At 40.4% G+C, this 25,782-nt stretch overlaps 1 protein-coding gene across 33 annotated transcripts in view; it reads left to right on the top strand.

Annotated features, from left to right (window-relative positions):
* DST (dystonin) overlaps positions 1-25,782 on the top strand; it is a 467,794-nt gene that overhangs the window by 355,899 nt on the left and 86,113 nt on the right. For all 33 annotated transcript variants that reach the window (XM_061623014.1, XM_061623016.1, XM_061623029.1 and 30 more), the window contains 12 exons: positions 3,205-3,366; positions 3,953-4,123; positions 6,708-6,874; positions 8,128-8,287; positions 8,515-8,841; positions 9,092-9,176; positions 13,041-13,282; positions 15,180-15,386; positions 19,763-19,882; positions 20,028-20,135; positions 22,112-22,330; positions 23,949-24,152. In XM_061623014.1, the coding sequence (XP_061478998.1) occupies positions 3,205-3,366; positions 3,953-4,123; positions 6,708-6,874; positions 8,128-8,287; positions 8,515-8,841; positions 9,092-9,176; positions 13,041-13,282; positions 15,180-15,386; positions 19,763-19,882; positions 20,028-20,135; positions 22,112-22,330; positions 23,949-24,152 (2,172 nt within the window). The remainder of the gene's footprint in view (positions 1-3,204; positions 3,367-3,952; positions 4,124-6,707; positions 6,875-8,127; positions 8,288-8,514; positions 8,842-9,091; positions 9,177-13,040; positions 13,283-15,179; positions 15,387-19,762; positions 19,883-20,027; positions 20,136-22,111; positions 22,331-23,948; positions 24,153-25,782) is intronic.

The following is a 25,782-nucleotide window of genomic DNA, read 5'->3' as shown; positions in this document are numbered from 1 at the left end:
TGCAGGACTCACTCCTGGGCCCAGTGCTCTTCAACATTTTTATTAATGACTTGGATGAGGAGGTGCAGGAAACGCTTATCAAATTTGCAGATGATACCAAATTGGGAGGGATAGCTAATACCCTGGAGGACAGAAGCAAAATTCAAAGGGACTGTAATAGGCTGGAGCATTGGGCTGAAAACAACTGAATGAAATTTAATAGGGATAAGTGCAAAGTTCTACACCTAGGGGAAAAAAAACTAAATACACAGTTATAAGATGGGGGATACTTGGCTCAGCAATACTGCATGCAAGAAGGATCTTGGAATTGTTGTTCATCCCAAGCTGAATATGAGCCAACAGTGCGATGTGGCTGCAATGAAGGCAAAAGCTATATTAACAGAAGTATAGTTTCCAAATCCTGTGAAGTACTAGTTTCCCTCTAGTCAGCACTGGTTAGGCCTCATCTTGAGTATTGCATTCAGTTCTGGACACCACACATTAAACAGAATGCAGACAAACCGGAATGGGTTCAGAGCAGGGCAACAAGGATGATCAGGGGACTGGAAACAAAGCCGTATGAGGAGAGACTGAAAGAACTGGGCATGTTGAGCATCGAGAAGAGAAGACTGAGGGGAGATATGATAGTACTCTTCATGTACTTGAAAGGCTGCCACACAGAGGAGGGCCAGGATCTCTTCTCGATCATCCCAGAGTGCAGAATAATGGGCTCAAGTTGCAGGAAGCCAGATTTCGACTAAACATCAGGAAAAACTTCCTAACCGTTAGAGCAGTCCAACAATAGAACCAATTGCCTAAAGGAGTGGTGGGCTCTCCAACACTGGAGGCCTTCAAGAGGCAGCTGGATAGCCATCTGTTGGGTATTTATTTATTATTTGATTTATATCCCACCCTTCCTATCTATTATAGATTCCTGCATTGAGCAGGGGGTTGGACTTGATGGCCTTATAGGCCCATTCCAACTCTATTATTCTGTGATTCTATATCCTGGGTTCATAATCCCACCATCACCATTTGATGCCTGCAGAAAAATATCTGTCACTAGTCTTTGCATGTCCTCAAATGAGCCTCTCATAAGTTGGTGAGTTGTGTTAGTCTACATTTATAAAATTTGATTATGTTGATCTAAGTTGTGTGAAGTATGCTTGAATTTCATGCCAGAAAGGACCACCTGGGACATATAGTTACATTGCTTCTTACCCTTTGTTAGTAACTTCTATAACAATATGCTAGTCCAGGGATGGCCACTCCATAGCTCTCCAGATGCTGCTGAACTACAGCTCCCATCAGTCTCAGCCAACACAGCTCATGGTCAGGGATGATGGGAGCTGTAGTCCAGCAGCATCTGGAGAGCCACGGAGTAGGCAATGTAGGGAATGCTGGTGTATAGATCCTTAGTCACATGATCAGTTTGTTACTAAGTTTCAAACCCACTGTGCTACAATGACAAGCCCCCAAGCCATTGAATGGTGCTTGCATTCCTCTGCTGTGCAGTCATAACTTGGGGCAGGTCCCTTCCTGCGTGTGCCTACCATCCCATTGGTCACTTGGCCTGTAGGAGCCACACTGGCTGACACCAGCTCCTCCTGTAAGATCTGAGAGCACCAGGGCATGTTTAAATGGCAGGTGTGCAAATCACTGCACACCACAGGAGCATATGCTGACACAGAGGACTGATTCATTTCTACATCCAACTTCAAACCTTTCCCTTGTCCATCCCTAATACTTTAGCTTTACTCAGATACCAGGCCTTGAGCAGTGTGTACTTAGACTAATATTTTTTTGACAAAGTGCCTCACCAAAGGTTCCTGAGTGAGCTTAGCCGTCATGGAATAAGAGGAGAGGTCCTCCTATGGATCAGCAGCCGGTTGTTAAGATGCAGGAAGTCGAGAAATAAGCAGAACAGGAAGCAGTAGGAATAAATGGGCAGTTCTCCCAGTGGAGAGACATAGAAAGTGGAGTGCCCCAAGTATTGGGACGTGCTTTTAAATTTGTTCATAAATGATCTAGAGCAGTGATCCCCAAATCTTTTTTTCCCATGGACCACCTGAAAATTGCTGAGGATCTTGGTGGGCCACCTATTGTTCTGCATGTTGTAGCGATTTAATGCACTGTGCTAGGTGCTACATGATTTTTAATTGTATTTTTACAGACACACTGTGGACCACCTGAATGAAGCTTGCAACCCACTGATGGTCCACGGACCACAGTTTGGGAACCCCTGATCCTAGAGTTGGGGTGAGCAGAGAGATAGCCAAATTTGCTGATGATACCAAATTTTTCAGGGTGGTTTAAAAGAAAAAAAGTGATTGTAAGGCGCTGTAAAAGAATCTCTCCAAAATGGATGGATAATACTAGAATCTAGGGCCATTCAGAGAAGACAAATGTTGGAAGATTCAGGACAGACAAAGAAATAACTTTTTCATGTAGTGCATAGTTTAACTATGGAATTTGCTCCCACAAGTTGCAGCGATGACCACAAATTCATGGAAGATAAAACTATCAGTGGCTAGTAGCCATGATGGCTATGTTCTGCTTCCACTGTCAGAAGCAATATGCCTCTTTATACCACTTGCTGGCAATCACAACTGTAGAGAGTGCTGTTGCACTCAGATCCTGCTTACAGCTTCCCATCAGTATTCCATCTGTGATGGATCTTTGGCCTGATCCAGCAGGACTCTTCTTATGTTCTAATGAACTGCTTGTTTCTGGTGTGAATGTGCAAGAATAATAATTTGCATAGAGTTACATAGCCTCAAGAAGGATGGGCTACTGGGATACATGCTCATGTGAATGATTACTTTCCACAGTACATAGTCCTCTTCAACTTGATATAGGTGCCCACAGAGTACATCTTTTGCTTTAAATATTGTGGCTGAGCATCTGTATTAGGAGGGTTCATTGAGAACCACTATGTTTGTCTGTTCCTTTTAAACATAGTGTATGTTGTTTATGTAATAGCAGTTTGTTAACTCCTATTAATGTGTATGTGATTGCCCTGAGTTTCTTTTGTGTTTATATCATTAAGAGCAATTTTACATGTACACTGTAGCTAAATACTATATTTCAACACTATGTTCAGTACCTGCTGTGTGATTTTACTACTGATATCTGCTGTGGACATTACTTATGCTCAGCATGTTCGAGACTTAATAATATAAGTGTGTCTTTGCCTTTCTTTCTGCTTTTTCTTTTGATCTACAGGTATTTGAGAAAGAAAAGATTGAACCACTGCAAGTTAAGCAACAGGAGGTAAATTGGTTGGGTCAAGGACTTATTCAGAGCGCTGCTAAAAATGCGAGTACTGATAACCTCGAACGTGATCTTGAGGATGTTAACACAAGATGGAAAACTCTCAACAAAAAGGTATCTAAGGTGTATTTTTTCTGTTGCTTAGTTTGTTGTTGCTTTTGTTTTGCTCTTGGGTTTGGTTTTCTCTACAAACTACAAACTTTTTTTTAGTAAACTGCATAACAAGATGCACAGTCTCCCCAGTTCAGAGCTCCATATATGCTCTGGTGCTTGTGTAGAGCTCCCATAGAAGAAGTGAACTTCCTTTTCTCACATGGGTACACAGTATTATATAAATGTCCTTGGGAAAAAATGTAGGGAGTCAAAAACCTGTAGAAAATTGTGGATCACAAAGAATAGTTCATACCACTTTCTGTATCATGCTGATTGGAGACAGACGAATGAGCATTTTGCTTCCCTGGGGATTATCCTTCACGCTTTGTGAATGTATGGTCCACCGATACAAATGGTGTGCTCTTTATATCTGTAGTGACACAATTTTAAATAATTATCAAGGTGCACAGAATGTCACTCAATTCAACTGAGATATTCACAATTTAGAAACTGTTTCTTCTTTTCCCTAAGGGATGTTTGAAGTACTGGAAAGGGTATTATGAGAAGATGATATAAACAGCATTTGGGTTTGTTTGTTTTTGTTTAGGTTGCACATAGAGCAGCTCAATTACAAGAAGCATTACTCCATTGTGGGAGGTTTCAAGATGCTGTTGAATCTATACTTAGTTGGCTTATCGACACAGAGGATCTCGTGGCTAATCAGAAGCCTCCTTCTGCTGAGTTTAAAGTTGTGAAGGCCCAAATACAGGAACAGAAAGTGAGTGAAAGTTACTTATCTGTCTTTAGGTTAAATATCTTTTCTATGCCACCTGTTCAGTGGGATATGGGAAGGCCTGGATAACAGTGTGAGTCATTGTGCTGTATGTGTGTGCTATGAGAGATGCTGTTGCAAAAGCACCTTCTATGTGGCTCTGACACTTAGATGGGATGGCAGAGGAGAGGGAAGAGAGGAGGAAAGATTCTCTCCTGTCACTGATGCTCCTGTCCTGTCAGTTGTCCAGAGTGGTTTTTCTTGGCTGGCTTGCTTGTGTGTGTGTGTGCGTGTGCGCGTCCGTGCGTGTGGTGAGAACAAGACAAATTTTCTCAAGCCAATCTGAGAAAGCCTTTCCAAGAAATTACCCATCCATACTAGGGATGGGATCCTTTGACTGATGCTGATTCAAAAGCATTCCGTTGACCTAACAGCCGGTATCAGTTTGAGTTTGTTCTTTGTCTGCTAGCTGCTGCTTTTACTGATCTATTTTTTCCCTTCCAAAAATATTGATATTAATATTGATATTTTTAAAGAAATATAAATATTTTAAAGGAAATATTGATGAATGAAAGGAAATAGCCATGGAAAATTGCTACATAAAAATCCAGTACAAAATGATAGAGAAGAAGTGAATTAATGGAAAATTCTGTACCAAATCGAAATTGGGCAGAATTCCAGCACATCCCTAATCCCTTCTTGCATTTGGAAATTCTGCATTCATTTTAACAGAGGTACTCAGACTGCAGCATATTAGTTAGTGCTTACATTTATATCCTGCTTTTCTTTCATCATGGGGTTCTCGGGCAGGCACTCATTTCATCATGTGCCCTAGGACATGCGGATTTGTAACTTCACTGAGAAAAATGGGAAGCTTATACAGACTGTAGGGAGGAGGACTCTGTATAGAACAGAACTCCTGTGCCTATAGAAAATTACTTAGGCCACTTTTCTGTATGTGTTGCAAGGAAGGCTCTGAAATATCTGTGTTGGGTCTTGGCATCATTTCATGTATACTTGGATACAAAAGAAAATGTATTTCAAGGATCAAAAGCAATCTGGTGTCTGAAAAGACAACACTGATATTGTGAAGAAGTGGGGTGGGGAAGCATATTGTAGAGCTATTCCCTTAAGCTGAAATAAAGTTCAAAATGTTGTTAAGGTTTCAATCTTCTTTCATAATTTTGATAAACCCCCTCCCCTCCCTTCCCCTCCCTGGACAGTTCTTTGTTCCCGTATACCCCACTCACTGTGAGGGCTGATCAGCTTTTCTCTTCCTTGCAGCTATTTATTTGTCTACAGATGAGGATTAGTAAAGAATGAAATCTGTGTCTGCTCTCATCTCCTACCCTACCCCTTATCTCCTGCTGATTTTGATCTGTAGAGTTTTGTATAATCTACTTCGATTTAGTGTAACATCTTGTTGTGCCAGCAGTCTTGTGTATCTTCAGATGATAACGTCAAACACCCTTGCTTAAGTTTTTGCAATAATTGTTTGTAACACTGTTAAAAAAAGGAAGAAAAGTATGTTCATATTAAATTTTGAATTGGCAATTATGGAATAAATACAGTACATAAAACTCTGCAACTGGATCCATAATCACTTTGCTCTTTAAAATAAATATGTGAGCAAGGAAAGAGCAGGTTGCAGCATGCACAGCATCAGAGAGAAGATGTGCTCTCCAAGCAAAGTAACAAAAGACAAGAGGAGGGGAAGATTTTGGCTGAAACATCGGAGAGAACCCTCAGGGAAGAGGCACTGCATGATGCTTAGTGAATCAAGTCCTCAAGCTGTCTGTCCAAAGTGAGCAGCCAGAGATGCAGCTGTCCACAACAAAATCATATTTAAAATGATCATGCATATATAGTGAAAGTTAGTTTGGGCCGCAATCCAGAGAAAGTTAAGACATGCTTTGTGTCTTGTTAAAATAATTTGGGCTTAGGAGCATAGTCAAGTCCTGAAGTGTTATCTTTTTGTGCACTGCCACAATATTTTTGAATGGTGAGTGGTTTATAAATAAACAAATCTCTCTTTGGATTGCAGCTAATAGTTGTAGTCATCATCATCATACTGAATGGCTGCAACTTGAAAAGATGGGGGAGCACCTTTAGAAGTCAGTGATGTGGGACAAAATATTTTCCGCAAAAAAATCTAAAATGTAAAAACTTGCAAAAAATTTTCCATGGGTTATTGAAGGTCCATTATGATTTTTTCTGCACATGTAAGCATCATATTTCATAAAAGGCAATTAATGCATGTAATTGATAGCCTGCCCTCCCTGAGCTTCCATGATAGCATTGAACAGAAATCTGAACTAAAACATTTGGAGGGAAGCTAGAACTGTATAGCTAACGCTCAGATTGGTTCATTTTGTTAGCTCTAATAATGTATTTATGCTATTTATGGCATTTGCATTGTAATACTAACATCCCTCAAAAAATTTCCTGACATCTCAGAAAATTGTGCCCTTAAACCTACCCCCTTTTTCCAGTAAACAGGACCTTGAAGAATCTGCCTGTTCATCTTTTTACAGCCTTGTAGTGTACAGTCATTTCCTGGCAATTTGATTTTTTATTATTTTGTCTCCAGCTTCTCCAGAGATTGCTGGATGACCGCAAACCCACTGTTGAACTAATCAAGCGAGAAGGGGAGAAAATTGCAGAGTCAGCAGAGCCTGCTGATAAAGAGAAGATCTTGAAACAGCTGAGTCTCCTGGACAGCAGATGGGATGCATTGCTTGATAAAGCAGAAACAAGGTACTCAAAATGTTTGCATTCACTTATGAATAAAGAAAGGTGTGCTCCTTGATTCAGCATAGAAAACCATTTAATTTAGAGTTATGTATATACTCAGTCATACTCTTGATTGTAAGATTAGCATTCATATTTGAAGCTAAATTAGAAAGTGTCTTTGAGTGTATCACAACTTTTATTTTTAGAAATGGAGGTGCAATGATCCAGGGAAATCAATATCACATAATTGCCTGTTATTGTAGTAAAGTGGATGTCTAGCATGTGGATGCAGTGAGCTCCAAATGGGCCCAGGGAGAGGACAGGAATGGGTTCCTGCAAAGTGGGGGACACCTGCCCCAAATTAGGCAAAACACTTAAATAATTTAAATTAATTTAAATAAGATATTCAACCCTGCCAAGAATCAAAATTGGCAGGAGCTGGGTGCTGTGCATGTATGATATCTTAACCCTGCCCCTAAATGTTGGCAGCAGAGCAGCGCAGAGGTGCCAGCTCCCAACCAGCCAAATATGAGAAATAGCTGGAGAGAATAAAGTGGTTTGCCACTTCTTGCTTCTCATCAGTGTGTGACTTAAGGGGGAGGGAGATGGGTTTGGAAGAGATGCACCATCAGGCATGCCTACTTAAAGTCCAAGTGTCACCTCACCCCTCCCAAATTATACTTTAAACTGCAAATGCTCCCCTCATATTTCAAAGGACTCTGTGGGAGAGGAGTCTCAGAGAATGTGAATCTTCAAATATGCATTGCCCAAGCTCAATTCCCCCCACTGACACACTTCAAATCTGCTTCAGCCCTTTCCCTGTAGCAGGGTGCTTTCCATCTGAAGCAGAGATGTTGCAGCAGCTCTCTGCAAAACAGCCTTTATAGAACAAGGAAATTCAAACGTGGAAGCAGGCTTCCGCATTGGAAACTTGGTGGATCAAAAACCATGGCCATAAATTAGATGCAGTCTATCTGCACTGCATTGCTTTCAGTGAGATACACATTCAGAATATAAGAGAATATAAGAGAATGAACTGAAGATGAACTAGAAACTGTTCAAAGTTCTACCCCAAAACGAACTTAATTCATATTCATTTCTCCTTGCAATTATGGAAAGTACTTTCAGGTGTAAATCAGAGATTTTTGAACTAATTTGGTGAACTTTGTTAAACCGAACTAGATTATTCCAAGCACTAGTTTTAACATTTGAGTATTTCACCCACTATTTCACACAGCGCTTATCTGAGAAATGTGCTTTGTCTTGGTGTATTGTAGGAATCGTCAATTGGAAGGTATCTCAGCTGTAGCACAGGAATTCCATGAAACTTTAGAACCACTCGTTGAATGGCTAACCACCACTGAAAAGAAACTTTCAAATTCAGAACCCATTGGAACACAGGCTTCCAAACTACAGCAACAGATTTCTCAACATAAAGTAAGATCTTAATGTGCCATTAATTGGGACAATGTCTTCCTTGTTTGTTAATCAGAACTGGAAACTCTCCCCTCCTGCAACATTTTTGCATTAGTTTGATTATGTGTTTCTTTTTGTCATTGAAATTATTTTATTTTGGTTGTTCTTCAGTTGTATTCAAATTTGATTATATGGTTTTGTTTGTTTTTTCTTTGTTTGTTTTTTACTACTTTGAAAACTTCATTTAGGCCTTTGAGGAAGACATCACCACTCGCAATAAAAATGTACAGCAAGCTATTAATATTGGTAAGGCTTTAAAGACCATGAGCTCCAGGGAAGATAAGGAAATGGTGCAGGAGAAACTAGATTCTTCAAAAGCCCGATACAGTGAGATTCAAGAGAAATGCAGCAGTAGGGCTCAGCTTCTACAGCAAGCCTATTGCAATGCTCAGATTTTTGGAGAGGATGAAGTTGAGTTGATGAATTGGCTGAATGAAGTACATGAGAAACTGAGCAAACTGACAGTTCAAGACTACAATACTGACTTACTAGTGAAACAACACACTGAAATGCTGGTATTTCCCTTTATTTTCTGTTGATTTTATTTTACCTTAGTGTTATTTAGTATTAGTTATTACATTTTGAAATTCATTTTTATTATTATAATTATTATTTAATCTTGTTATCCTGTTTGTTTGTTTGTGAGTCTTAATTTCCCCCCTCTACTTATTCAAAGGAGAATAAGTGGCTGTTTATAGATTTTCACCTTTATAGACTTTCAATTATGACTTCTCTGGTTATAAAAAACATTCTAAAATCTCCTAGGTTCTTCAAGAGGAGATTCTGCTCAGAAAGCAGAATGTTGATCAAGCTATACAAAATGGTTTGGAGCTTCTCAAACAAACTACAGGTGAGCGCAGCAAGGAAGTGAACATTTTCTATCAAGAAGACAAGCAAAGTAGAAACTTTCTGGGTTCTTTTTAACACTCACTATTTTTTGAAAATGAATTTTGTACTCTTTTTAGGTAGTGCAAGAAGTTTGAAATCATCCTTGCAGTGTGTAATAAAGCTTTACAATGCAATCCTACACATGTCTATCTGGAGGTAACCCTCACTGAGCTCAACAGAGCTTCCTTCCAGATAAGTGTGTATAGAATTGCAGACTTAGAAACAGATGAAAAGAAGGTGAGGATGAGAACTGGTGTAGCATAGCAGCTGAGAGAATACTCAGGGAACTGGGAGTCCTCAGTTCACATCTCACCTTAGTCATGAACTTGTTGCATGATGTAAGGCAAGCCATTAATTGGCTGCCAGTCTCAGCATTCCTGCTGTGATATAGGCAGTAGCAGCTGGCAGGGCAGCATTGCGCAGCTGGCTTCCCAATTGCTGCTTATCAAAAGGGAGAGGGGCAAGGCACAGGGAGATCAGCATGGTGCCAGGGGCAGCAGTGGCAATCCTATGCTTCTGCAGCCCCACCTGCAGCATGTTGAGCTGCCTGTGTCTTGCCCTTCCCCTTCCCCCTCTTGGTAAGTGGCAGTGATGCTTGGTGTTGAGAAGTCAGCTGCTGAATATAGGTATAATACCACTGTTCTGCTTTACAGAGCTTTTTTAAACATTGAGTTGATGTATGGGGAAATTCAAGGCTGATGTGAAATTTCTCAGAAAATATTTTTCTAACAAACATTTGAAAAAAAATTTTTTGAGTACCTCCTGAATGGTTGGAGAATTTCAGTCTGCTCCTGGGGAATATATGGTTAAATAGCCTTCCAAATTTCACCATCTGTGAAATTTGAGCATTGTTTAATATTATTTTGATATTGTTGAAGGAGGCATAGACTTAGCCCCTGCTCTTTCCAGTCTTCCTCTCTTAGCCCATTGCTTCATTTGTCCTGATCCATTGGGGATTCAGTTGTCCTGCTGCTCAGACAAGGAGCCATGAGGGTAAGGTGGTTAGCTGGTGCTTATCTGGAGTATTCACTATTGGGCAGTAGTATAGGTAACTGGCCCAGTGATTCTTAGTATGAACTCAAGACCATGGCTAGCAATCCTGCAGCTAAGATAAGTTACCCCAGCACCAGCCTGGAACAACTACCAGGGTTTTATACCCCTTGCTGGGAGAATCCTTCTGGAAACCTCAGTCCCTTCTGTCAAGGGCCGCATCATGCTATCATAAAGGGGCTGTGTCTTGTACTATACTCACTGCTTCTTCTGGGGGGCAAAGGTTGGCACAGTGGTGATCTGGTTGGGAAACACTCACTAGGAAGTTCCTGCTCACTGGAGGAGCTTGAGGTCCACACCTCAGAGTCTGAGAATAGCAGTACTTCCCCGTTTTTAGCAGACGTGGCACAGGATCCAAGGAAGAGGTCCCTAATTGGGAAGCAGTGGGAAACTGTTGCTGGAGAATCTCTAGAAGCTCTTCGTCCAGGGCCATGGCATCTTTTGTCCATCAATCAATCTAATAGAATTTTATTCAGTATTAAATCAGCTGAAATGTCTCAGAAGAGAATCACTGTTAGAGAATTTCACCTCCCCACCCCTCCCTCCAGCCAGTAATGTTCAGCAAAATGCCCTCTATTTTGCCACCCACAAATAATATGGACAGTTGTAGGATAGAATATTCTTTCAGCCACAGGAAAATTATTGAATACTCATGAGAAGAGCAATATAAATGCCAAAGGCACAATGCAGCCAAAAGGAAGCACTTTGAAATCCATCTGACTTCAGTGAGAGATTTAAAGCTCATATTTAACTGTTCCCCGCTGAAATCAAGATGACTTCAAAGTGACTAAGGTTGGTGGGATCACGCTCATAGGAATACAGAGCTCCTCATATGTCATCCATGAGATGTATTCTATATCTCAGTCGAAAGAAAAATAGTTGTACTTCCCCTTAAAATCTGTGAGACAGGATAATAGCTGCTAGTTTAAGGCCCACTGAATTAGTTGAATTTAAGTGGGTGAAACTTCTTTTGAATGCATGTATACCATTGGCAAAATGCACTCTATGCATGGACCATTTGTACTCTCATAAGGAAGTTCTTGAATTAGTGGTATCCTGAAAATTTGGTTCTTGTATAGGCAAGTGTCTGAGCTCAGATTCTTGTGAGCAGAATCTAAGTAGGCACAGTACACTCGGAATAAGTTGTGCCCACCCTGAGTCCAGTCAAACTCTTCTGCCTCCCTCGCCTCCCCCGTCCCATAGAGCCTAAAACGTAAGATCAGGTATGTGTGTGAAAAGGTGCTCTCAGGCCTTGGCAGAGCATCTTTTCCTGCTTCAAGTAGGGACCAGGACTACAAATCCAAGAATGCCTGGCAGGAAACTAACTTTCCAGGTACCATTTCTGCCAGGCAGAAGGAAGGCCTTCTCAATGGAAATGACACATGAAGCATTGCTTGGCCTCTGGGGATTCTGTGACTTAAGAGTTCCCATCCTAGGTCTTGGCAGGAAATTATGTTCTGCTAGGAACTAGAGCACCTGCCACTATCTGTCCCTGTTCCAGAGTTTGGGGGCTCTTAGGGCAGAGGGAGATGGTAGTGGAGGAATTTGTAAAGTATAGTGGATGATCCTAAGAGGACTTCTCAAAGTATTCAACTCAAGGTATTTGGTTTTAGTTGAAAACTTAACACAAACCTCGAGGGGACAACAAAAAAGCAATGACTGTATTGGGGAATGGTTTGAGTTTATTAAGTATACACATATAAGAGAGCACAATCAGACCTCCTCCTGCCCTAGTTATGTTCAGCTATAGAACTTGTGATTCACTATTGCTTTTACTGCAAATGGTACTTGATTTGGTGTGGTCTTCTCTTTCTTTCTGTTTAACCTATCTAACTCATCTGGACTGGGATCTTACTGGATTTGAGTGCCCTGTTTGGGCTAGAGGTGTTCTTGTGATAAGAGAAAGGAAAAAGAGTAATGTAATACCCAATACATTTATGAGGGTCTTTACAGTAGCTGGCCTGTAGTGTGTAGTTGTTATTTTCATTTTATGTTGTTCTGAATATATGTTGATACGCTTGTATCTTGTATTATGTTCATGTATACGCACAAAATTCAAATAAATATGTATGCAAAAAAGCACTGCAAGGCTTTTTTTAGTATTCTGCTGAAACTGTTGAAAAGCCTCAATGCCTTTTGGGGTGAACAAAAGGCTTGAGTAGTAGTATTGTCATTTTAAGACAATTTGTGACTTGTAGAATCATCCCACGGGTCCCTTTGGATCTTAGCCAGTCAGCGTAACGAAGGAGTAAATAGACCTCTGCTTAAACAGCTAAATGGAAGAATGTTGTAGTAAAGTCCAACAATGAACTGAGTAATTAGTCTACCTCTTCCTGTAAGAGAGGCTACTTCCCCCACAGTAGAACTAATACTGTGGGAAAGTTGCATTCCATTTGCACACAGCATGTCTGGTTTGAAGACCAACATCTTCTAAATTTTCCAGTCTCTAACTCCATGAACTCTCCAAGATATACATAGTTTGGGGCTGGGAAGGAAGGAGGGAGGAGAGGAGGAAACGTAGTTTAGAATTCAAACTTACATTGTTTACTGAAAGGTATATGGTACAGCAAATGGTGTGGTTTTCATTTTGCTTGCTATATATCCATGATTACTTGAACAGAGTAACTCAAAGATAAAAGTGTGTTCTTGTTATTAGCACAGTCAGTTGATTAATCTTCTGGCTTATTTTAATGGATTAAATATGAATTACATTTAATTAATTTACATACCACAATATTGTTATATTTGTGGATTAAATACCTCGTTCACATTACAGGTGATGAAGTTGTCATAATTCAAGATAAACTTGAAGGCATTAAAACAAGGTACAAAGATATCACTAAGCTGAGTCCTGATGTGTCCAAGACTTTAGAAAAGGCTCTACAGCTTTCAGGTCAGCTGCAATCAGTTCATGAGAAACTTAGCACTTGGCTTGACAAAGTTGAGGTGGAATTACTGTCATATGAATCTCAGCATCCCAAAGGTGAAGAGTTAAATCAAGCACAAGAAAGACAAAAGGTGAGCCCATGTATTCAACACTTAGCCATATACAGAGATGCTTACCAGGTAAGTAATGTAACATGCCAATTTCTGGGTGATGGTTTGCAAACTCACCATGGCACTTGACCAGTTTTGTAACTGTGATTAAAACAGAAAAGACATAGGTTTTCTGTTTTAGAGTCATTTATAAGACTGAAAATCGGATCCTATGTATGCTTGTTTGGAAATACATCCCAATGTGTTTAATGATGCTCACTCTCAAGTAAGTGTATCAAATTAGGATGAGAGTAGTTTTTAAAATTATTTCTTATAAAACAAGTGAGGAGCTATGTATGCCTGCTAAAACTCTTCGATTGCAATCTTATACACACTGTCCCATTGCACTTTGATATGCATAGGATTGCACTGTAAAATAATCACTACTAAAATGTAGATCTAAAGGCTAGTCAGATGTTACTTTGCCAGCAAAGTGAGTTAGTGCAGTAGCAGAGAGATTTAATCTTAGGCTAATAGAAACTAAACTGCATTTATTCATATAAGAGATCTCCCTTACACAAAGCCAGGTCCCAAGTGCAGCTAAAAACGGTACAACCTAGATTGAACGTTGCAATGTACACACTGTAAAAAAGCAGGGGAAGGGTGCACATGAGCATGTGGTGATTTGTTCATCAGCAATACAGTGTCCAATCCATCCAAACCCAAAGTCTCAATAGGTGTTTTGGTCTCTCATGGAACAGAGAGTAAGAGCAAGCAAGAAAATTCCTTCTATTTGGCCAAATCTAGTTTTGAAAGCTTCACATCCAGTATTTTGCTGTGCATGGCATAAAAAGATAGCTGGAATTGTATTAAGGAGATATGGGTTCAAATTCCCATACAGCTATAAATTGACTGGGTGTTGGTGATCAAGTCATAGGGTTGTATCCAATGAAGTTATTCCATTAGTGCAAAGATTTCCTCTTACACAATCAAACTTTCCCTCCTCCTCATCCCCCCGTGTGGTATATGTGAACCAGCATTCACTGCATTTCTGAATACTTGCTTGAAACAGATGCTTCCTTTAATTTTACTTTTTCAACCAGCAAGGTGGCACAGGGGAGGAATTTCAGACATAGATGGGGGATTTCTTTCGGCCTGAGGGCCAAATTTCCTTGTCTGCAATCTTCCAGGGGCCCACATGCCAGTGGTGGGCAGAGAGAAAGGCAAACGTGGGTGGGGCAACAGGCGTGTCTCTTACCTTTGCACAGTAGACTCTTACGTGTGTGCAGCTACACAAAAGTTAGAGGTTTTTAAATATATTCATATTCCATGCACATCTTCTCCTCCTCCATTCAGGTAAGCAAGAGGTATTATCATGGTTCAAGAACGCATTTCAGTCATGCAAAAGCACTCAAGAAGAGCATGGGGCAGGTCCATTGATAGACATAGCCTGAGGATATTGGCGTGGCCTGGGTAGAGGTGTCTCGAGCAGAATCCCAAAGGCCAGATAGAGAGGCCTACAGGGCCTTGTTCAGCCCCTGGTACCCCCACCGATGGTATAGGGAACACATTAGATTTCTTCATTTTGCTCGCTTGATTAACGATTGGTGACTCTGTTCATTTCTAAAGAATGACAGTTGGCCCTGTGGATTACAGGAATGGATTTTAAATTGTGTTTTGTTTTTCCCACCTGCTTCTCTGTCAAATGACTCGCAAACAGCAAAAACAAAGATCATTGAGTGGAAGAGTGCTATGTACAGCTGTGGCTTGCAAGCATGATATTTCAACTATTTAATCTTAGACTAAAAAATTGAAGATGGGGGAGAGGGGAAGACAACCCCCCCTGTACACACAAGTGGTACCTTTTGAGTTACACAAATGCTGTTTCTATGCCAGGCTGTTTATTTTACATTTGTTTATTTTAAATGTTCTTTTTTAGGCACTGAAAAAAGAAGCAAAGGAAAATAGAAGCATATTGGACACTCTTAATGAAGTCAGCAGTGCTTTGCTTGAACTGGTGCCATGGAGAGCAAGGGAAGGGATAGACAAAATGGTTGCAGAAGATAATGAACGATACAGATCAGTGAGTGACACTATAAGTCAGAAAGTGGAAGAAATTGATGCTGTCATTTTCAGATTGCAGCAGGTAAAAATAATCATTCTGGTTTCATTCTATGTATGATAGGAAAAGAATATGTATGTTTTTTTCTGGGAATATATGTCTGGGAATCTGCACCAAAAGAAAAGGCTGCTGTCCACATTAGTGGCAAACATTTGGTATGCTCTATGCAAGAACTGGAGCCAAACTTGAAAAGAGTTTGATCATAGTTGTCAGACATGAGTTCTAAACCAAAGCAAATCCATTCATTGTTGTAGCCATCTGTCTTCTGGTTGACACAGAAATTAAAGATCAGTCTCATACTGAGAGGCATTATGAGTAGCATCACACAGTGATCTCAGTAGGAATTTCACTACAGAAAGAATTGTAAACTTAAACCTCGTAACTTTCATTATGCTGCTATGTAGGTCAAATATCAGCTTGTGATAAATGGATGCTTGAAGTAAAAATGTGTACATTAGCCTGTGGATGCAGTTTGTCAAGACATACAAATATTATTTGCAGTCACAAGTAGTATTAAAATAGGCTTCATATCCACATCAGTGTTTTGTTGAACGTTTTTTTTGTTTGTTTTTGGAACTTCTAGATGGTTGGACTTTTAATTTAGTATGACTCAGTTTGTACGCTTCTCTTTAAAAACAGAACTTTCAGGCCAAAAGTACCTTCTCTGATTATAAATGAGAGATGACAGCAAATGTTTGTGGCTTGTTTCAAATAGAAAAGAATTACTCATGAAAAACATGGAGAAACTTCAGTCCTGTGTAACTTTTCAATCATGATTCATAATTAAAGAATAAGATGTGACAGCTTATGCATTAAATTTGACCTCCATTTAGAAGTGCTACAAGAATAGTGAGTGACTCTGTAGTCACTAATATGTAAATTTTCAGATTTCTCAAACAGCTTAATAGGATTGTTTATTGCTCGACCAGCTTATGTTGAAAGAGTCAACATAATGAGAATTTTGTTGCATCTAAAGGTTGCACATACTTCCATCACTGTAAACTGGTCCAATAAAAGTTATCATTGTATGAATGTCTCATTTTTTAGGAACATAATTTGCATTGAAGTTAATTATGCTATAATTGTCTATTTAAACTAGGCCATTCAAGTATTATGCTTTATTGGCATGGCAGTGGCTCTGTACTAGCTTTCCCCAAATTGATATCTTCAAGATATTTTGGACTCCAGCATGCATCAACCCCTGCCACTATGGGCAATAGTTGAGATAATGGAAAGTGTATTCCAAAACATCTGGAAGGCACCAGGTTGGGAAAGGTTTCTCTGTACCAAAGCTTTCGAGTTCAGTAGAGACTAGTCTGGGGAGCATGGGGAAAGGAACAAGGTTGGAGGGAGAAACATTAACGTATGGCAGTAGTTCCTAGTGGGGTAGTACCCATTGGCCTTCCTGCCTCCACTCCACCCTCCATTCATGGAGAGGAAGATCTGAAGTGGAAAGCCTGTTCTGTGCATGTAAACTCTTGTCTGTGTCTTAGAACCCTTTGTGATCAGCATTCTGATTACATGAATACAGCAGGCTCCCCTCTTCAGAACCTTCCCCTAATGTGTGGAAGATGGGGCCAGTGGGAATGTAATGGTGGGCACAGGCCTCCCGTCTTCTTACATTTACAAATGCTATTACAAATGCATGGAGGAAAATGTTTGAAGTGGCTTTTATGTTCAGAGAATCATATTTGAAAGAAATCTGCTTGTGGTCTTTGAAAGGATAACATTTTCAGTGAAAAAAATGCATCTTGGGACTGGGATCCTGTCCCTTAAGCCTGGGTCATATAGCTATTCTTGGCTTGTTTCACACCACTACATTGTCATTCCACATGCCAAGAGTAAGGAGCAATTCCAACTCTGTGCCACTGATCTAGAGTAACTCAAAACAATATCGTTATTGAGGCAGGAAAATAATCTTAAAGACAGAGAAGAGCAAGAGATGTTTGGAGGAAAAAAGTATAAATATTACCTTCGATATTTGTGAGAATTTTGATATAAATTTCTATTTGAAGTATAAAGTATACTTCAACTAGTGACATTTCTTGCCTCCTCTGTGTAATGCTTCTGAAATGAGCTGATTTCGATATACTCCTCAGTGTCACAGAGAGCCCTAGAGTTTACTAAATAAAAATAAACTGTCCGGCGATTATAAGAAGCTGCATTATATTCAGTCACAGCAATGAGCCACCTGTCCTTGAACTCTTAAGTCTTGACTACAAGCACTGATCCCAGGATGCTCTGCTGCTGACCTGTAAGTCATTATTCTTCAACAAAAGAACTGCAAAGGGAGACTTTTGTACAAAGCCATTTGTAGACAAAAATTCACCACCAAGCTTGATTCTATTTGTTTCATTCTGAGTCATGAGTCTCTCCCATTACCTTCAATTAGCAAAAGAAAGGGAAGATTATATTATTGCAAATTATTGCTGCTGTGAATGGTCACTATACTTTATGTATATTTGAACTTTGCATAGAAATATCACAAACTCTTGCATTTCATGGGCATTTGGCCCCAATATTTACGATACCCCCTCCCCGTTTGACAAATGCTGCACCATTCTGCCCTCTCCTAACTGCCCCTTTAATTAAGTTTTTCTGGTCCTCCATCATGTCTAAGCAGAGAAGTTATGACTCCCCTGCAAGGTCTGAGCTGTGGAAAGCTTATGGTCTAACAAGGAAGTGGACCACTCCAACAGTAATTAACAGCCACCATCTTGTTGCTGTTAATACCTTAATTGTTTCATTCTCTACCCCCCCAAGTGTTTACTGGCTACGTGCAACTCCCCTAATTGGCTGCGCCCAGCCACCAATCAATCAGAATCCGCCTGGGTCAGTAGCACTTAAAAATGGAATGTTGCCAACGTTCCTTTATCCTGAATCATCTATCTGACCATCCAAGTTGCTATGTTTCTCATGAGGAGGCCATAAGCCTATATGTAAGAAGTATAGGGTGAAGAGACTTGAACATTTTCTTTATTTTCTTAGAGCACCATTCTGCCTTTTACCTTTGCTCTCTTAAATTCTTAATAAATGGTATCAAATAGGCTGCTGGGTCTCGTTGTGTGTTGTGAGTGCTCATGCTCTCCCCACTATGCTCAGATCTCTTTGGCTCATGAAGCATATTTGGGTCTAGGGAGAATTTGAAGAAAGCAGGCTGCCCTGCTTCCTGGAGAGGAAGAGGTGCGAGCCAGTTGCTCCCATATCTCCATAAATAATAACAGTAACTCATAACTTTGAGGATCTGTTCCTGTCTCAAGGTTAGATGAAAGGAGGAGCTGGTGGCAGCCATACCCAGGTGTTGGAGCCATAAGCCATTTCTGCTCCCTGGCAGGGAGAAGGGAAGCTCTCAGGCTTTCCTTCACATATGACTCTTCATGCATTCAATGAAGTGGGTTCTCGTGCACAAAAGCTTATGCCACAATCTATTCATCTTGAAGGTGACACAATATTTGTGTGTGTGTGTGTTAGCTGTAATATACAGCATTTTATGTATGTCTACTCAAAAGTAAGACCCCCTTGATCTGTAGGACTTGCTCCCAGATAAGGGCATATTAGCAGGGGTGGGGAACTGCAGACCCTGGGGCTGAAAGTGACCCTCCAGGGCTCTCTGTCTGGGCCTTGTGACTCTCCCCAGGCTACACACCCTCTCCATCCTCACCGCTTACCAGCCCTGCTTTGCCCCTGCCTTGAATGTTTATGCCTGGCTAGTATATGTCCTTGAACTCTGACGAGTCTGCAGCTGTGTTGGAATTGCTTTTTAAGATGTTTTTAAAGGTTTTTTAAAAAGATATTTTGTTTGAAGATATTTTTAAAGTCTGTTTTTAAGATGTTTTAGAGTGTTTTTAGTGTTTTTGTTTGCCACCCTGCGCTGCTGCTGGGAGGAAGGGAATAATAATAATAATAATAATATTAATAGCTTCTCACTTGCCTGCAGGGAGGATAGAAAGAGGAGTATGTGTAGAGACAAACCTACTGTATAAAGGTCAAATGTGTTATTCCGCCCACTTTTACTTCTGGTCCAGCCTCCCACTGTCACGTGGACCTGGAAGGTTGCATAGAAGGGAATGTGGCCCTTTGGCTGAAAAAGGTTCCCCACTTCAGATGTATAGGACTGCAGTCTAAAATACCTACCATTCTAGAATTGGTCTGAAGGCAGTTTTTCAACACCTCAACTAGAGGGCTATATTAGTCCTGATAACTGAGATCTCAAAAAAGAGGGTCAGGGTTGGATTTGCGGTTTTTAAATATAAGCAGTGCAGTCGACTACTGAGATATGATCCCCATCTCACAATCTTTTAAAATGTCTTTTCCCAAGTATCTTTTTCCTTTAAACTCTATGTGGATTCAATTGAGGGGTTGTTTTTATAAACTATTTTATCTTTGTGTCTTTTCTTTAGTTTGAACATGCAGCTGACACTGAATTGGCCTGGGTTGATGAGACAGAAAAGAAACTGATATCTCTGGAGGATATTAGGCTTGAACGTGACCAGACCATTGCTCAGCTACAAGTTCAAAAGGTAAACTAATGTGATTCGATCTGTCATGTATTAATTAATGACCGTTATTTTTTCTGCCATGATTTAATTTCCAGACCATTATAGTGCATGATTTTGCTCTGTGTCTTCATATTCTTAATACCAGAGTATTCTATTATGCAATTAGGCATTTACCATGGAGATTTTGAAACACAAGGATACAGTAGAAGAACTTGTTGCATCTGGGGATGAGATTATGAAGACATGCACAGAAGAGGAGAAACAAACCATGAAGGTAATAGGGCACTTATGCACTTGCTTTGTAATGACTTTGAATATCTACATTTATACATAAGTGATTCCCAAGCCATGTGCTTGAGCCCACTCAGGTGCTGTAAGAGGGGCTGAAGTGTGCCTTGAAAAATTAAGCTGCCTCATGTTGGCTGCATCTATCATACTTATGCCTTATGGAATAGGGAGACCCCTTGCAACCCCATACCCCCTTTGCCTGTACATAGACAGCATCAGCATTCTAGTGGGGGTGTCCATGAGAAGCACTTAGTGAAGGATCCGGAGCAGGCGCTGAGGAAGTAAACGGAACACCAAGGAGCTAACTAGGAAGCTGTTAACCCACCAAGGTCTAGAGGAGGCTTATATACTCACTGCCATCTCCTCCTTTTCCGCTTCCTCTTCCTTTCCTGGGTCATTGTACACAGCTGAGTTTTCTCCCTGCTTCTGAGTAGATCCTTGCACCTAAGGCGACTTAAGACAATAGAGCATTCTAGTAGCCAAATGAGCACCCCGGGGCTGACTCTGGACTTCTCATTTGCTCTTGAGGACCAGGAGACAAAGGGAGAGAATTGGTCAGAAGGGTTATTGAGGGGCTCAGGTGAGATCTATGAGCCAAGGACTTCAGGCTACCACAGGACATTTCTGGGTTCTTCCAGGACCTCAGTTGCACTAGGGTTCTCAGAGTCCCATGCCTCTTCCTCAGAGGAGCTGTTCCTGGGGTTTGGATCGGGCAGGATCCTGGCAGGGAGAAAGTGACAAAGATGGATCCAGGGGCTCTCTCAAACAACCATAGTGGATATTGAACAGGATTGGGGACAAGATCATGTCCTCCAGTACACCACAGTACAATCCCCATGGATCCAAAACACAATGCTATTCTCTCAACATGGCCTTGTAGGTAGAAGCAGAACCACTATAAAACAGTGCTCCAAATACCATCCCACAGAGCCCACCCAAGAGGATATCATGGTCAGTGGTATCAAAAACTGTCAAAAAGCAGAGTTGTACTCTCCTGTCCCACTGTTAATACAGGTCATCCACTAGAATGGCCAAGGCTGATAACAGTCCCTGAACCTAGATTGAAATGGATCCAGATAATCTATATTCCTCTGTCAACTCCTGCAATTGCTCCACCACCACACTCTCTGCCATCTTACCCAAGATTAGGGGCAATTGTATGTAAAATGTATGTAAAAGACTAAGGGGGAAATGAACATAAAAGATGTAAAATGTTATGTAAAATACGTAAAAATTCCACTGAGAATGACAGGACATCAACAAGACCTGTCACTTTCAGTGGGACTTGCTACCTTGATTTCAACATGCATGGCACCCATTGCTCTGCAGGTAGCTAGGCCCTCTTAGATAGCTGGACTTACTTTTGTAAAACAACAGAAGACAAACAAGAAGCCCTAAGACTACCTCATAAGTAGTCAGAAATTGGACCACCTTGTGGTTTTTTTCTTACTTTTAACGCTCCTTGCCAGCAATCCTGATGCAGCCTGAATGAGTGTGTGTTAACTGTGTGGGGTGTGTGTTCGTTTGTGTGTGTGTTAGGGGGAGGTAGGTGTGTGTGTGTTGATCACAGCCAGCACTGGTCACATCCACTGCCAGCCTAATCCACTGGCATGTCGCCCCAACGCCCCCACCCACTTCAGCATGTGCCCCTTAGGGATAAAAAGATTGCCCTCCCCTGTTATATAGCAAGAACAGTCATGTCGTAAGTATCTATGTCTTAATAAATATTTAATAAATGCACAACTATGTTGTGAGGCATACATAGTATCTATGAATTTGGAAAATAGGGCATCAAATTATAATCCTTCTGATGCCAAATTTTTACACCATTACAAAAACTGAGATTAGTGTGGTTTCATGCATGATGGTGGGACATTTTAAAACTGTCTGGATTGTGGTAATCTTGTAAATGCCTCCAACCAAAAGATAAATACTGTTGTTTGTTGATCATTTCTTTAATAGAAAAAACTGGAAAGCCTCTTACAAAAATACAATATACTCTGTCAAATGAACTCTAAGAGGAACCTGCAGTTAGAACGAGCTCAGTCTCTAGTCAGTCAGTTCTGGGAGACTTATGAAGAGATTTGGCCATGGTTAACTGAAACAACAACAGTCATCTCACAGCTTCCGGCGCCAGCTCTTGAATATGAAACTCTAAAGCAACAGCAAGAAGAACATCGGGTAAGTTTCCAGGCATCTTATAAAATGCCGTTAATTCCAAAAATCAAATGAAATGCAGCCCTCTCCTTAACATGTCGGATTCATCAAACCAAGCCAACCGGTCCGGTTTTATACATTTCTACTTTCTCTGAAAAGAATTACTATTTTATTATTAAATCAGAGTTTAATATATCCGTAAGTTTGAGGTTATTTTCGTGAGGACAGAGAAGCAGTTGTGAAAGCTGGATTAGGTGTGTTGCAAAGCCTACCTCTGAACCAGGAACTGATTTTTTTAGGGAATGATAATGTTTAACAGTAACCAGCTAGTTACCACAGCTTGGAAAAGTTACTTTTTTTGAACTACAACTCCCATCAGCCCAATCCAGTGGCCATGCTGGCTGGGGCTGATGGGAGTTGTAGTTCAAAAAAGTAACTTTTCCAAGCTCTGATAGGAAGCTATGTTGTTCCATAAGAAAAATTCCAAAATCCACAGTTGGGAAACACCTGTATTTGAACCAACCAAACGATCACAAAATAGTGAGCCCGCTTTCAAGTTCTCCAGAAGTCATCAGGCTGGATGTTATGCAGAGGCAAGGGTAGGGGGAAGAGGAGAAACAACAACAAGTAACAAAAATGGTTGTGGCCATAAGGTCTGCATTTAGAGTCAGTCTCAAGATGGAGATTGCAGGCTGGATTGGATTAGGTGCTGCGGTCTCAGGTTACACCTAGGATTTTGGGACAAAGAAGCAATGGCTGATCCCCAGTTTTTGAAGCATACAGTCCAGCAGTTACCCAGCTCTGCCTCTAGCCTTAACAAAAGGCAGAGGTTTCTGGTTAGGCAGGGTGAAGCAATACAAAGAAACACGTCAGGCTTTATATTAGCAAAATTGGAGATAAATTTTAGACAGTGTTCTAGGTAGAAAAAATCATTTTAAGCCACATTGAGTAGAATTATCTAAGAGCGTGTGTGTGAGGGGGTACGTTTCAAGCTAAAACTGGAGACAAAGAAGAGTAAAAGAACTCTGAAGCGCATTCTAAAAGTATTTTTAAAATAAGTATTTTGGCCAGCCAAGATACATAGAAGAACAGACTCTAGAAAATAAAACAAGACAAAGACAACCAGTAATACGTATTTAGCCAGTTGTCCAGCACTGTAAATGATTTATTAAGTAATGAAATTCTGAAAGTTGCCAGTTATTTAAGTTTGATTATAAATAGCTTGTGAGTGCTAGACTGCTGTTAACAAGCAAGCAAATCAAACCTCTGAGGCTGCATCAAGGAACCACATACAATATGCAAGACCTTCCAATGTTTTTGAGGCTTGCAGAAAGTGGTTGCTTCAGAATGGATGCAACACACTCTTGCACCCTATGCAGTTCCTTGTAAAGCATAAGTAAGAGACCATACTTTTCTAGTTTTCTATTATAAAGGATGCACGACATGCTTAGAGCTGAAAACAGAGCAATCACTTCTAGGCCTTGTAGCTAAAAAGATATATCCAATATGAATTATACTTTGCCATAGCACGCACAGGGTATTTATTTAGACTTTCTTGCCAGCTGAATGTGTTGGACGCACAGACAACTGGGATGTGGCAATGTAAGAGTAAGATACTGATAAGTGTTTTGCTTTGCTATAGCAACTGCGAGAGCTGATTGCTGAACACAAGCCTCATATAGATAAGATGAATAAGACTGGACCTCAACTTCTGGAGCTAAGCCCACGAGAAGGCTTTTTAATCCAAGAGAAATATGTAGCAGCTGATGCCCTTTACAATCGAATTAAAGAAGATGTGAGAAAGCGGGCCCACGCACTGGACGAAGCCATTTCTCAGTCTACCCAGGTACCATTATTTATTAGAAGAGCAATTAAATTCCAACTCGAGGATGTTGTTATCATACATCAATAAACTCTAGGTACATAGTGGAGGTATCAGGAAAGTAAATCATCAGATATGACTTGGTATGTGAATACTCTCATCACAGTGCACACATTTTCTTTTCCTATCTGTCAAGGAATTAGGAGGTTGTATTTTGGTGAATCTAGCCTTTGGTTTTCAAAAGAGAATCAGGTTATCTCAAAATAATTATTTTGAACTTATTTATGTGGTAAATGTGTGAATTTTACTATCAACTTTTAAAATGTTTTTTTGTGGGGAAATTAATACTCTATAAAGAGCCACTGTGATGATATAGCAAAGAAGGCTGGACTTAGTCTAGTGGAACCCAGGTTTAAATCTCTGCTCTACTTGAAGTTTGCTTTATCTCTAATTTACATGAAAGGATGGTTGTGAGGATAAAATCAAGATGGGGGCAGAGTTTGCATGCCACCCTGAGTTCCTTGGAGGAAAGGCATAATAAAAAATGGAACATCAAATAACTAAATCCTTACGATATGTAGAGATTACAAAACTGTGTCCCTAGATAATAAAGTCAATATCCTATATAATAGTGACTTTGTCCATCCATGCAGACAGTCAGAGAGGCTATTTGGTGCCAAGATAGTCCCGGATTTCTCTGGTGACCTTGCCAAAAATAATGGGGCGTGCAACTGACCATACATTTCATCCAAAAGAACCACAAACTGTTTCATAGATTGCATATATATTCTAGTCTTCTTGAATTTTCCCAGAAACCCTTGACAATCTTTTTTATGTCCGTGTGTGGTACGTGTGTGCATGTATACGCTAACTAAATAATTGTTGGGGAAAGCTAGGGACACTCCCACCCAAACATTCTCTGCCTCTGAGGCTTAATGCTCATGTCTTAGGCTCAATCCACATGCATCTAAACTAACTTAAGTTCCCCAACTGCATGCTTTTAAAAAATGTTCTTGTAGGTCCTGCCTCTTTTTTTGGTACTAGAAAACAGTGATTTATGACACCCACTGATAACAGGTCACACATTAGTTTAGATCTTATAATAGCATTTCATTTTAGTTGCCTAAAGTAATTCTGGCATCTGCTTTTAAGAAATTCTGTTTTGCACACTCCCATGCAGCTGCCCAGTAGCACAGATATCTGACTCACAGTTCTTTCTCCTCAAAAAAAAGCTGGATGTCTGCATGAGTGGGCATCCACATAGAATGTGTGATATATATTGCATGAGGGAAGGATATCATTTGCATGAGGGGACTCTTTACCACTACACAAAGATTGTTGACTCAATAAATATCTGAACTGGGCCTTAACCTTTCTGCCATATGTTAGTTCTGCAGTATTTATTATACCTAAAAGAGCCATAGGTCAGTGGTGGAGCACATGCTTTGCTTGCAGGAGATCCCAAGTTCAATCCCTGCATCTCTAGGCAAAGCTGAGAAAAACTTGGTATAGACAATAGCGAGCTAGATGGATTATTGGTGTGACTTGGCAAAAAGCAGATTCCTATGTTCTTATGTAATGCTACTGCATCATAGTCCTCTAATCCTGCCCATCTAGGAGCTAGATACTTGGGTCCATTAATCACTGCCAAATA

Source organism: Rhineura floridana, chromosome 4, assembly GCF_030035675.1.
Source record: "Rhineura floridana isolate rRhiFlo1 chromosome 4, rRhiFlo1.hap2, whole genome shotgun sequence".
NCBI lineage: Eukaryota > Metazoa > Chordata > Lepidosauria > Squamata > Rhineuridae > Rhineura > Rhineura floridana.
This window is presented reverse-complemented; position numbering and strand designations above follow the sequence as displayed.